The sequence below is a fragment of the Rutidosis leptorrhynchoides genome, chromosome 2 (genome assembly GCF_046630445.1).
Source record: "Rutidosis leptorrhynchoides isolate AG116_Rl617_1_P2 chromosome 2, CSIRO_AGI_Rlap_v1, whole genome shotgun sequence".
Taxonomy (NCBI): Eukaryota; Viridiplantae; Streptophyta; class Magnoliopsida; order Asterales; family Asteraceae; genus Rutidosis; species Rutidosis leptorrhynchoides.
The window spans coordinates 304,105,431-304,118,984 of NC_092334.1; the positions used below are offsets into that span (position 1 = coordinate 304,105,431).

General features: G+C 31.5%; 1 protein-coding gene across 1 annotated transcript; it reads left to right on the plus strand.

Moving 5' to 3' along the window:
- The first annotated feature begins 9,609 nt into the window (after positions 1-9,609).
- LOC139888738 (uncharacterized) lies at positions 9,610-13,094 on the plus strand. Its single transcript, XM_071871728.1, has 2 exons — positions 9,610-10,202; positions 11,522-13,094. The coding sequence occupies exons 1-2, from the start codon at positions 9,610-9,612 to the stop codon at positions 13,092-13,094; spliced, it is 2,166 nt and encodes a 721-aa protein (XP_071727829.1).
- Positions 13,095-13,554: the final 460 nt, after the last annotated feature.

A 13,554-nucleotide genomic window follows, 5' to 3' on the forward strand; every position in this document is an offset into this window, starting at 1 on the left:
TTCTTCTTGGTACACCATCTTCTAGAAAATTAACCATCATTTCCATCTGATGTTGCAGAGCTTTAATAACTCTATCTCTTCGAAGATTATAAGCTTCTTTAAGAGTCATATTTCTAGGAATCTCAGCCTTTCAAAAATCAGATCTCGAAATAAGATTTTCAGCTCAAAAACAGAGTATGACTGAAACAATGATAAAATGACAAGAAAGCTTCGGATTAGCAACCTAAGCTCTGATACCACTTTGATGCATAATTATGACTTAAAATGCAATTTAGAACAAGCTTTCTTCACCCAACAGATCTAAATTGAAAACCCTCAATTTTTAACAGTAACTCCCCAAAAACAGAGTATAAAACTCTAAAAATAAGAACATAAATGATAAATAATCTAAACCCAATTGATAAAGATACCACCATAATCAGAGATCTATAAACACTCCAAACTTTCAATTACAGCTGATAAAGATTCCACCGCAACTATAATATTAGAGATGAAGATTTGGATTTCACCACAATGTTTGATAAAGTAACACCAGAAACACCAATACTGAAACCACTCCTAGCCATCAGAATCAATGATTCATAAAGACATAGATTTTTTGTAAACAGATAAGCTCTATCAAACTTTCATTCATTCATCAACTGAGTATTACCATTATAAGATCTCTCTATTTATAGAAAAAGCATAAAGACTACATTTAAGATAAGACAAAACATAAAAAGGAAAATGAGACAAAAGGGACAAGCATTTACAAATCAACCAATAAGAATTAAAGACACAATCTGAAAAAACCTGCGACTTTGTAATGCTCCTTCCATGATAAAAAGCAGTCAATGATAGATGAGAATCTTCCTTGGACAACAAGACATTCTAGAATGGCCACCCATATGTTAAGCACATGACTTGACCGGTTTGTTGAAAGCATAAGTTAAACTTTTAGTCGTATTAGCATGCTGGTCATTCCGAAAGAAAACAACATCTGCTGGATGAGCTATAATTCTTCAGCTAGGTGAACTAGCTTTATCGACTAAGTAAATATATGCTTGTTCGTCTGCTGGCTCTCTGGCTGAGTGAAATGAAGTTATGCTGGCTGAACTAAAGTTCATTTGCTACTCCAGCTACTGGTTCTTCTTCATTGCTGGCTTGTGTAACACCCTAGGCAAATCCCACATCGCCCACGGATATGAGTGATCATGGGATTATAAGGTAATACTCACGCTTAAATGACACAACGCGTTTTGGGACTACAAGCAGAGCAGATGTGTGAGTACGCTGCAGTTAAGCGTGCTCGGGCGAGAGCACTACCAGGATGGGTGACCTCCTGGGAAAGTGCTTCTCGTGTGTGGTCGCCAAGAAAAAGCCGTGCGCCTACGGGCAAAGCGGACAATATTGTGGTCATGTTAAGCTGGGGTGTATAAGAATGGTATCAGAGCCACTCATGTGATGTTGGGGGTGGTGGGGCAAACCTCATCGAGGACGATGAGTCCCTGAGGCGGGGTGAATGTAACACCCTAGGCAAATCCCACATCGCCCACGGATATGAGTGATCATGGGATTATAAGGTAATACTCACGCTTAAATGACACAACGCGTTTTGGGACTACAAGCAGAGCAGATGTGTGAGTACGCTGCAGTTAAGCGTGCTCGGGCGAGAGCACTACCAGGATGGGTGACCTCCTGGGAAAGTGCTTCTCGTGTGTGGTCGCCAAGAAAAAGCCGTGCGCCTACGGGCAAAGCGGACAATATTGTGGTCATGTTAAGCTGGGGTGTTACAGCTTGCCTTCAACTATCACAACTTTATTCAAGAACTTTACTACCTCAGTTTAAGGGCTTAAGTAGAGTAACCCCTGAGCCTCTTAAACCAGCTCCAAAAATACTTAGGTGATAAGAAAGAGATGGCAGCACGACTATTGCTTGACCAGATTTGGGTGTAATAGATGGTTATATTGCCCAACTCACCCGCACCAGTTACGTAACATTAATTATGAAATAGACAAAATGAATATAGCGCATTGCTGCAGAAAATAATTTAGCTCGATAAATTAGATATTATTTTAATAGAAGTGGAAAATTCACGCGTTGTGGTGAGAAAACTATTACATCAATACATAGTATTATGCACCTTTTGATAGTTTATAACTATAATACGCTTGTCAAAAAATATTACAATTTATTAAATGAAATGTAAGAAAATTTTATAACAATATTAATATATTATTATAAAAAAGTTTTAAGCAAATTAAAAAAAAAATATGATCATTGGCATTATAATTAAAAAATAGAAATTTATAACATTTTGTTGGAAAAATATTTTTGCTCTATACCATAAAAACTTATAATTACAATATGCACATTTGTAATTGGTATGAATCTTCTATTAATGCAAAGTTAGAAATACATATATATATACCTTATATTATGTTAAAATAAATTAAATTTCATATAAAATGAAAACTAAAAGAAATGGGAACGTAAAAAATAAAGAAAAACTTAGCGTTTTCTCACATGAAATGACAATTGAATGAGTAAAAATTACCATCTGTTGCAGAAAACCGTATGTAGAAATACACGGGAAAGCTGAATCAAACTTTATACCACTAGCAAATTATAGTACAAGGATCACCCAAAAGTAGTGAGGAACACCAAATACAGATTAAAAGAACACAATAGCCACTACTAAGCAACTCCTATTACATCAAAAAAAACTTCAAAGATCCGAACTCCTTGGGCAAGTTCTCCAACTTTCGAAATACCCAATTTTTCTTTTACTCCTTGATGAGATCCATAAGTGCGAAACAACCTTTAAGGTGGATAAAATGTACTCATTGAGAATGCTATTACTTTTTTCTTGAGCTTCGTGGATCAAACGGTATTGCCACTTTCATATCAACCATAACAAGATATATCTTAATGCAAGGCATATTTTATTTAAATTCTTATTTCCCAAATTAACATTCACATAACTGATTAAATTAGATACACCATTTGGGGTTGGATCATTAATTTTCCACCATCCATAAAAGGAATGCCACAAAGGGGTGATGAACCGACCAGAATAAAAAAGGTGATCGATGGTCTTCAATTCAAGATTACAAAAAGGGCAGTGGGAAGATCCAAGAATAATACCACGTTGAAGAAGCTTTTCTTTAGTTGGTAATCTATTTTGATCGAGTCTCCAAATAAAAGTAATAAATTTTTTTGGGACCCATGGCAACCACCTTATTGTAGCCAAATTAGATCCAGTAGATCGCAACCCTTAGTCAGTAAAAGATGATAGACAGTTAACCGAAAACAAACCTGTGGAGCATAAGTTCCTTATCCATGTATCTCCTTCACTTGATAGAATTGGAACATCTTTTTATAATATCCATCAAATCCTTCATCTCACCTTTTGACCTCCCCCTTGTATTCGAACGGCAAGACCACACCCCCTTCTCCTTCTTCCAATTTTCATCACAATTACTATTTTCCTTGTCCTAAAATCATACATTACAACATTTTATGAAAACATGTATTTCTTATACATATGTAACGTAATTAATACCGTAAAGAGAATCCATATTTAAATAATAATATAATATAATAATAATAAAGTTTGTTCTATAATTGAGTATTTATATTTTTAATATTAGTTATTATAATGACAAATGCACCTTTAATTTTTTTAAAGTTAATATACAATTATTATATGAAGGTTGTACAACATGTTTTAAAGTTTGTACATGTATCCATGGGGTGTTTTATAAAATATTGTACAATTTGTTTTAAAGTTTGTATATATGGTCATGAGGAGTTTTATCATAAAGTTGTACATAATGCTTCAAAATTAGTACATATGGTCATGGACGTGTTTCACCATAAGATTGTGACATCATTATTTTAGATATATATATATATATATATATATATATATATATATATATATATATATATATATATATATATATATATATATATATATATATATATATATATATATATATATATATTAGGCTAATTTAAATATTAAAATCCTATAATGATGATGTTATTATTAGGCTAATTCTTTTGTTAAAAAAAATTCAAAATAAAAAAAAAAGCTAAGCATGGTGGGTGATCTCATTAATCTATATAATTTTGAATTAAAATTAAATCTTATTAATTAGTTATTATTATTAAATCTTATTAATAATTATTTTAATTATTAAAATTAAATATTTTTGAGTTATTTTGATTAATTATTTTGAATTGAGTACGAGAAGGTATAAAAGCTAGGCAGAAGGAAATCAATTCTAAATTATATTTTAATTTACACTTTTAAAATAAAATGACAACCAATATTATCTCTTATGATTGGATGTGAATTGTTTAATATGCAATTTAGTTGTTTGATGAAATGTTCAGCTGGCGAGTTTCTTAGTTGGACTCTGTGGTTCCACGGGTCATTAAACTAAATAACTTTAGCATTTACTTGTGACGACCCAGAAATTTCTGACTAAATTTAAACTAAATCTTTATATGATTTCGACATGATAAGCAAAGTCTATAATGTTGAGTCTCGAAAATTTTGAACTGCTTTCATATATACAATTACCTTGTGACCATTCCCGACGATTCCCGAACATCGATGTAAGCTAATATGTATGTGTGTATATATATATATATATATATATATATATATATATATATATATATATATATGTGTGTGTGTGTGTGTGTGTGTGTGTGTGTGAAAATATAAATAATAATATGTATAATAAATTGAGATAATAAACTACAAATAAATCATTAGAATTAACCATGTAAAAATAATATACAAAATAAATAAGTGTAATTAAAATGAATATAATTATATATATATATATATATATATATATATATATATATATATATATATATATATATATATATATATATATGAATATATATTATATATATAATTTATAATTAGTTGTAATATATAAATATTAATTAAATGTTATCATATAATATAATATTGTATATTATATTAAATGTAATTACAAGTATAGTTGTTACACTATTACATTCAATATTAATAATATTATTAAAACTTATTATATGAAAATTGATACCTTTGAGTTATTACAATTGTATCATTGTTAACATCCTTATTATTAATATTACCAGTAGTAAAGTTGCAATTCTAATTATTATAATTAATATTAGTGATATTATTAGATATAAATATTATATTGAACATTAAAAATAATTAATATTATCATTAATAAGATTATTATTATCATTGTTATAATTATTATTATAGGTTTTGTTATTTATTAATAATATAATTATTATTATTATTATTGATAATATTAATATCATTATTAATATTAGTATTTTTATTATTATTATTAGTATTCTTATCAAAATTTATAATATTAATGGATTTTTATTAATCAATTGATATCAATAAATTTACTTAATATAACACTTATATAAATATAGATATACTCCGTATATAAATATAAAAACAAATATATAGTATTATACAGATATGACCAGCGGTATTTTTTTATTTAGATTATTATTATTAATATAATTATAATTATTAATTTTAATTATTAATAATTATATAAATTCAAAACGAATGAATCCAAATCTTTTTCTTTTCACTTTCAAACTGTATAAAATTTTTTTTATTGTCTGTTAATTGGTACTAACAATCGAACTAAATCACAAAAAGGTCTAAATCAGTTAGCTATTGATTTTCCTTTTATATTTTTTATATATATATCTGTACTGGAAGAATAATTCCTGTCGATTTTATTATGCTACAAAACAATCGACTCCAGTTGTAATTGGAATCATACCACTTCACATTATCATTATTAAATCACAGAAGTCACTAACAACTCCTAAACTTATCGAATTTAAATCAAAATATTGAAGAACACAGTTAGAACTCTGTTTCTGTTTCCATTTTTCAAAATAAATGATTTCGAATTAGATTTCAAAAATTACAAATGTAGTGTTGTTAGGAATCTCATATTTAAACTTTCTGGAAAGTTTCAGGTTCCAATTCTTCGAATTGAAATCGAATTGTGGAGTCAAAGTTGATTGTTCAAAAGTCAAACAATTTGTTCATCATAAAATTTGTAATCGTTTTGATGTTTTAAGATTAATTGTTGATCCAGATAGTTTCCAATAACAATTTAGAATCTTTTTCATGTTGGGATCGAAGTCTATAACAGTCTATAATGTCGAGTTTGATTTTAAGTTCACTAAGTTGTTTTTAAAACTGTTACAGCAAAAATTGTTATCTGTTTTGTTAAATTGATCTAATTTAGATTGAGAGTCGTTTCTGTATAAGATTTTAGTCCTAAAATTAATTAAGAAACTTGATGTTAATATGGTTTAATCCCTGGTCGACTTTCGATTGGAAGAAGAAGAAGATATTAGGATATTAGTTATAAACAATTGGGTCTGTGTTTAATCAGAAAAACATGGTGGAGCAGATGGTTAAATGGGGTGTCGGGTTTCGAGATGTCGTGGGTTCGAGCCCATGCTGTGACTTTTATTTTTGGAAGCTTATTATTGAGGTAGTTATATTATTTACATTATTATTAATGTTATTATTATTATTATTATTATTATTATTATTATTATTATTATTATTATTATTATTATTATTATTATTATTATTATTATTATTATTATTATTATTGTGTTAAGTTAGAAATTTATGATGATAAAATAATTAGAGAAGAACATAGTTAATGATGATTATGAATTAAAGGTAATAATCATTATATTATGGTTTTGACTTAAACATAGAAATATATGTATAAATGATAAGTATTATGATAAGATAATTCGAAGATGCAAGTTACGAGGATTTATATAGCTATATGAAAGAATCACATGTATAAATATATATATATATACAGTGTTGTAAATCTCCCGAGATCTCCCCGATATCTCCCCCGAGATCTCGTTTTTAGAAGGCAACCGAGACGAGAAGTTCATCTCCAGAGAATTCTCGGTTAACGAGGTCAAACTTAGTCAAAACCACGATTTCTCGGATTTTCTTGCTAAATTGTAAAATTTTCTTGTAAAATTCATAATTTCTAAGATTTTCTCGCTCATTTCTCGGATATTTTTATAAATCTCGTAAAATCATATATAAATATACATATATTTATGTTTTTATGTATATTTTTATTAAAAAAACTATAAAGTCAATGTAAGTCCACGTCCGAGATCTCCGCGAGATTATTCTGAGATGCCGAGATCTTCCTAAAAAGGTCCAAACGAGATCTCCCCGAGATCCAAATTCTCCAACCTTGTATATATATATATATATATATATATATATATATATATATATATATATATATATATATATATATACATACATATGTATTTAGACTTATAGAAAATCATAAAGGTTTAAAATTTAACATAAATATTAATGAGGACTTAATCAATAACTACTACTTAATATACTCAATAACTTTAAAACAAATATGTTAGCTACATAGGAATCGTATATATATTAAAAGTAAAAATAATATTATTACCATTAAAATTAGTACCAAGTATGATCATTTTGTATTAATAGTATTAATATACAAATTATAATCATCATTAATATTAGCATTCTTATCATATGTATAGTTATAGTTATTATTATTACTAAGGAGATTAAGTATCATTATCATTAAAGTTAGTATATTTGGAGTACCCTTTAAACATTAATTTTAGTATTATTAATTATACGAACATTAAAATTTCTATTAAAACAATAGTTATTATTAAACTTACCATTACTATTAAAAATACTATTATGCTAAAACTATTATTTTTACTTTATCAATTTTTAGTAAAATTACCATTTTTATTAAAATTACTGTTATCAGAATTATTATTATTATTAAACTAGTATTACCACAACTGATAATTTTTACAAAACAAAATATATATGTATATATACTAATACAACATAAATTTTCGTTTTAACCAATAACCTTAATTAAATATCGAATTAAATATCATAATGTAAAGTAAGTATTAATAAAATTATATATATAAGAATATTAATCTTAAAACATAAAATAATATGTATAGACTTGTTTGATTACGAGTATTTGTTTTAATATATATGCAAATGATATAGGTTCGTGAATCCGAGGACAACCTTGCATTGTTCAGTTGTTCAATGTCGTCATATGTACTTTTACTACAAAATACAGTATAGTGAGTAATGATACGCATATCCGCAAGATTGTGCGGATGCGCATCCAAAGCCCTAAACTGCCATATACGGCCTATGACACGGGTATAGTCGCACCATATGCGCCTATACCATTTGATGCGAGTTTCGTATACTTGCACAGGGGTCCGGTACATTCTAGAAGAATGTAAGGTATAATCAAGTCGGATTCTCTTCCTTAAATAACGAAAGTTAGTTAAGGATGAGATTGCATTTAATTAGGGAAAAGATTCTACCAAAACCCTAATTCGTGAGCCTATAAATACATAGCTCATAAATCTTAAAAACATATACGACTCACTTGTTTACTCATACGTAAACTACAGCATACAAATCTCTATCGTACGAACAAAGCTTCTTACGATCTCTAAAGACTTTCAGGTATGTATTGAACTATAAAACCTTCATGTCTTTGGGCCACTCAACCTCGTATGCTAGGTTGTTGGTGGACTCTCAAATCGGCCACCCTGTCAGAATCAAAACGATACCGATGTGGGTTGTCCACTACTAAGCATCGGAGGTTCGAATATTGTTAGTCCTTAAACCCCTTTTATGCACTCAAGCGTAGGTTCACCTTGACCCCGTGAAAATATGCTTGATCATTTGGCGCCATCCGTGGGACCGGTTATATGAAACAAAGAAGATTGAAATTTATGTTGTATATGATTTCGTACCTTTTTTCCATAAAACTTTTTTGTTTAACTAATCGGTCACTTTCAGGTTTTTTATTGTTAGCAAGAATGGGTGGAGGAAGTAAGAGTGCAAAGAATCAAGGGCGATCGGACTCTCAAGGAAGTCCAGGGTTTCAAACACCTACGGCGACTGTTACGAACACACCGTCGACGCTGCCAGCACCAACCAAAGGCACATCAAAGCCTCCATCAACACCAAGTGTTGGAACAGGGCCGGTTACATCAGAAACTGTCCTGAATGAGTCATCTAAGGGATGGTGGCACACTCCCGATGGAAGTTTACTGGAAATAGGAACTGGCTTTAAACCATTCGAGGATCTGTCACCAAAAATCCTGAGCTTTGGTTCTCCAAGGGAAACGGTTCCACCGGGCTTTAAAGTTAAAACTACCTGTGTGGGTACAATACCAATTATCACCTCGGTTGAACCCGAAACACCAATTGAAAGGGTCACTACCGAGAAAGCCCAGGAAAGAATCAGGCAGATGGGTCTGAGAAATCCAGATGGTTCATACATCATGCTGATACCACAACAAGGGTCAACGGCATGGGCGTCTTTGCAATCAGTCCATACTGTTGCAACCAATCAATATAGCGGAACGCACTATGCTGCAACCCAGTCAAATAGCTTCATATCTCAATTACAGCAAGTCGCGCCACCACACTTGGCACCCGCTTTCAATGAGCCAGCACGGGTATAAGAGTTTATGAGAAATTTGTTTGCAGTGATGCAAGGGCAAAAAGCTAAGCAAAGTCTTGAGCTAGCTCCTACAACAGAAAAGTTTGTGCCTCACATCGCCAATCATCCCTTCACAGTCGCACCGGTGTTGCCTCTAACACTCGGAAGTTATGATGGGTTATCAGATCCAGATGACTTTTTACAAAAATTTGAAGGAACTGCAAGAACACACAGTTGGGGTGATGCAGTAGCATGCCATATGCTACCAATAGTGTTGCAAGGAGTGGCAAGGGAATGGTTCAATAATTTTCCAGCCCAAAGCATTACAGGTTTTGCGAATTTGCACTCAAGGTTTTTATTGAACTTTCACAATTTGTGCGCACACAAAAGAACACATGTCGAATGTCACGACATTAGTCAGAAATCGAAAGAGAGCTTGGGAGAAATAATAGACAGATATACTAAAGAGGTGGCTAAGATACAAAACTTTCCAGAAAGCCAGAAGGTATCCGGCTTTATTCATTGTATAGATACTGACAGACACCTGTCTTTATGGCAATGGTTACGAAGAAGAGTGCCAGAAACTTTTGCAGAAGCCGTAAAAGAAACGCATGATTACATGTGTGACGACCTGAAAATTTCTGACCAAATTTAAACTTAATCTTTATATTCATTCGACACGATAAGAAAAGTCTGTAATGGTGAGTTTTGAAAGTTATTGAACTATGTTAATATAACCAATTACCCTCTGACTATGCCCGACGATTCACGAACAATTGTGAAAATAATTATATATATATATATATATATATATATATATATATATATATATATATATATAAAGGATTGTTGTTAATAATTATTATATTGTAACATTTATAAAATGTATAAGTATTAAATATTCAATAGATGTATTCATATAATATATGATATAATTAATAGATATTATGTAATTAATAAATGTAGTTACAAATCTAATTATAGTTGTTGTACTTACTTTCGTCGTTGTTATTAAAATTAATATTAAAATTAAGATTTATATCAGTATTAGTGATATTATTATTTTCAATATAAAATAAAGATACGAAAATTTAATATATATGAATTATTATATTATTAAATAGTACTAAACTTAGTATCTTCATTAAAATTATCAATTTTGTTATTATCAATATTATCATATTATTATTATATCATTATTCTTAAAAATTATTATTATTGTCTTTATCAATAATAGTATTGGTATTATTATTAATTTTATTATTAATAATTATCAATATAATTGATATTAATTTTGATATTATTATTTTTAGTATCATTAATAATATTAAAAGTATTATTATTACTAATATGTTTATATTTATTAATTATTAGTTATCTCGAATTCGTTTTTATCATGTCCGAAGGATTTCCCGAAATGATAGGGGATATTCTTATAAGCATCTTGTTAATGTCGGTTACCAGGTGTTCAATCCATATGAATGATTTTTGTCTCTATGCATGGGACGTATATTTATGAGAACTGAAAATGAAAATCTTGTGGTCTATTAAAATGATGGAAATGATTATTTATGTTAAACTAATGAACTCACCAACCTTTTGGTTGACACTTTAAAGCATGTTTATTCTCAGATATTAAAGAAATCTTCCGCTGTGCATTAGCTCATCTTATGGATATTACTTGGAGTCATTCACGGCATATTTTGAAAGACGTTGCATTCGAGTCATTGAGTTCATCAAGATTATTATTAAGTCAATTATAGTTGGATATATTATGAAATGGTATGCATGCCATCAACATTCGATGTAAATGAAAGGTTGTCTTTTAAAAACGAATGCAATGTTTGTAAAATGTATCATATAGAGGTCAAGTACCTCGCGATGTAACCAACTATTGTGAATCGTTTGTAATCGATATGGACTTTGTCCGGATGGATTAGGACGGGTCGCTTCAACATGCGAGCACAAGAAGATGTAAAGCAGAATTGCAGAAATACCTCTTCAAACATGGACATCGATGATGATTATTATCGAGTGCAGGGAAGAGTTTCGGAGCCGGGTAAACGTTATGGTGGTAATGGCCAACCTAGGGGTGGTACCTATCATAATGATAAGTATCGCAAGTTCAACAACAATAAAGGGGGAGGAAGCCAGAGGTTCAAAAGCAACCATGCTGAAAATGTTGCGTTAATAAAAGACCTCACCAAAACAACAAAAGAAATTTTGGCTACAGAGGCAGTGTGCAAAAGCTTCGAACCCCCAGTGCCTTTGTCAAAGTATTATGGAAACAGAGACAGAAGCAAATTTTGTGATTTTCACGATGATTACGGTCATGAGACCAACGAATGTCGGCACTTAATTGAAAGAGTTGTTGCTGAACTCAAAAAAGGAAAATTGCAACACTTGAAGAAAAGCACAAGTGCACAAGCCGACAAGCCAAAGAGAGAAAAAGAATATCCGTGGCAAAAGAAGAATGAGGGAAAGAAAATGGATAAAACCATAAACATGGTAATCAGTGGATGGATAAATCAGAGGCGCAAGTTAGAGGTATCTAAGGAATGGGAAAATACTCCTATCACATTCTCGGCCATAGTACAGGAACCCTCGGATGCGCCCATTACAATTAAAGGACGTGTCAAACGTTGCGGGTACATCATCAAGCGATTGCATGTAGACACCGGTTGTGGCGTTGATATAATGTACGAGCACTGTTTCCGCTTGTTACCAGGGGCTGTGCGAGCCAAGCTAGTGGCTCCTAACACTGCGTTATCAGGATTTCCTGGTGAGTCCGCATGGCCAATCGGGATCATTGAATTAGAGCTGGAGCTGGTGGACGATGATAATAAGGAATTAGTGAGAAGTACGACAGTAGAATTTGCCATAGTAAGGTCCTACTCAAAATATAATGCGCTTTTAGGGCGCACAACTTTGCAAAAATTAGCAGCTATCCCTTCCACGGTACATGGCCTTATCAAGTTCCCAACACCGCTAGGGATTGCAACGATAAGGTCAGAAACGCAAGATGCAAGCATCGCTTCCGTAGAACAAGCAGAGCAACATCCTAGTGAGACCGAACAAATTCGAAGCTGCATGATCATCGCAAACTCGCGACACCCAGAACAGAAAATTAAAATTGGCGGAGGATTGTCTGATGAGACAAAATTTAAGCTTCGTAATATATTAGCTTCTAATACAGATGTCTTTGCATGGAAAGAAGCGGACATGACGGGTGTACCAAGGGAAATTGCTGAGCACAAACTTAACACAAATCCTAGTCTGACGCCAGTACGACAAAAGAAACGCGGCATGGCTCCTAAAAGAAGAGAATGGTTGAAAGCAGAAGTTGACAAGTTGGTCAAAGCAAACATCTTGCGAGAAGTAAGGTATCAAACGGGGGTAGCAAACCCAGTGTTGGTAAAAAAACCTGATGGGTCTTGGCGTATGTGTGTTGACTTCATGGATATTACTAAAGCTTGCCCTAAGGACAATTATCCACTGCCAGAAATAGACTAAAAAGTTGAATCGTTAGCTGGCTTTCGATACAAATGTTTCCTAGATGCGTACAAAGGATACCATCAAATACAGATGGCAGCGGATGATGAGGATAAGACTACTTTTCACACAAGCCAGGGCATATACTGCTATACCAAGATGCCATTCGGTTTAAAAAATGCTGGAGCAACTTACCAACGGGTAATAGATGAAGCTTTCAAAGGTCAGATTGGAAGAAATTTAGAAGCATATGTTGACGACCTGGTCATAAAAAGTACAACAGAACAAGGTTTGTTTGAGGACATATTAGAAATGTTTGCGTCGTTAAGAAAGATTAATATGAAGCTTAACCCGTCGAAGTGCAGTTTTGGAGAAGAAGAAGGGAAGTTTCTTGGTCATATAATAACTGAGCGAGGGATACGTGCAAATCCAAAGAAAATAGAGGCAATCGAGAATATGCCGTCACCAAGAAATAAAAAAG

What these genes read in the sequence shown, in the direction of transcription:
- LOC139888738 (XM_071871728.1), top strand. Translation starts at nt 9,610, where the DNA reads ATGAGAAATTTGTTTGCAGTGATGCAAGGGCAAAAAGCTAAGCAAAGT. An exon ending in AAAGAAACGCATGATTACAT is followed by an intron (nt 10,203 to 11,521) that starts GTGTGACGACCT and finishes CGGATGGATTAG; the next exon opens with GACGGGTCGCTTCAACATGC.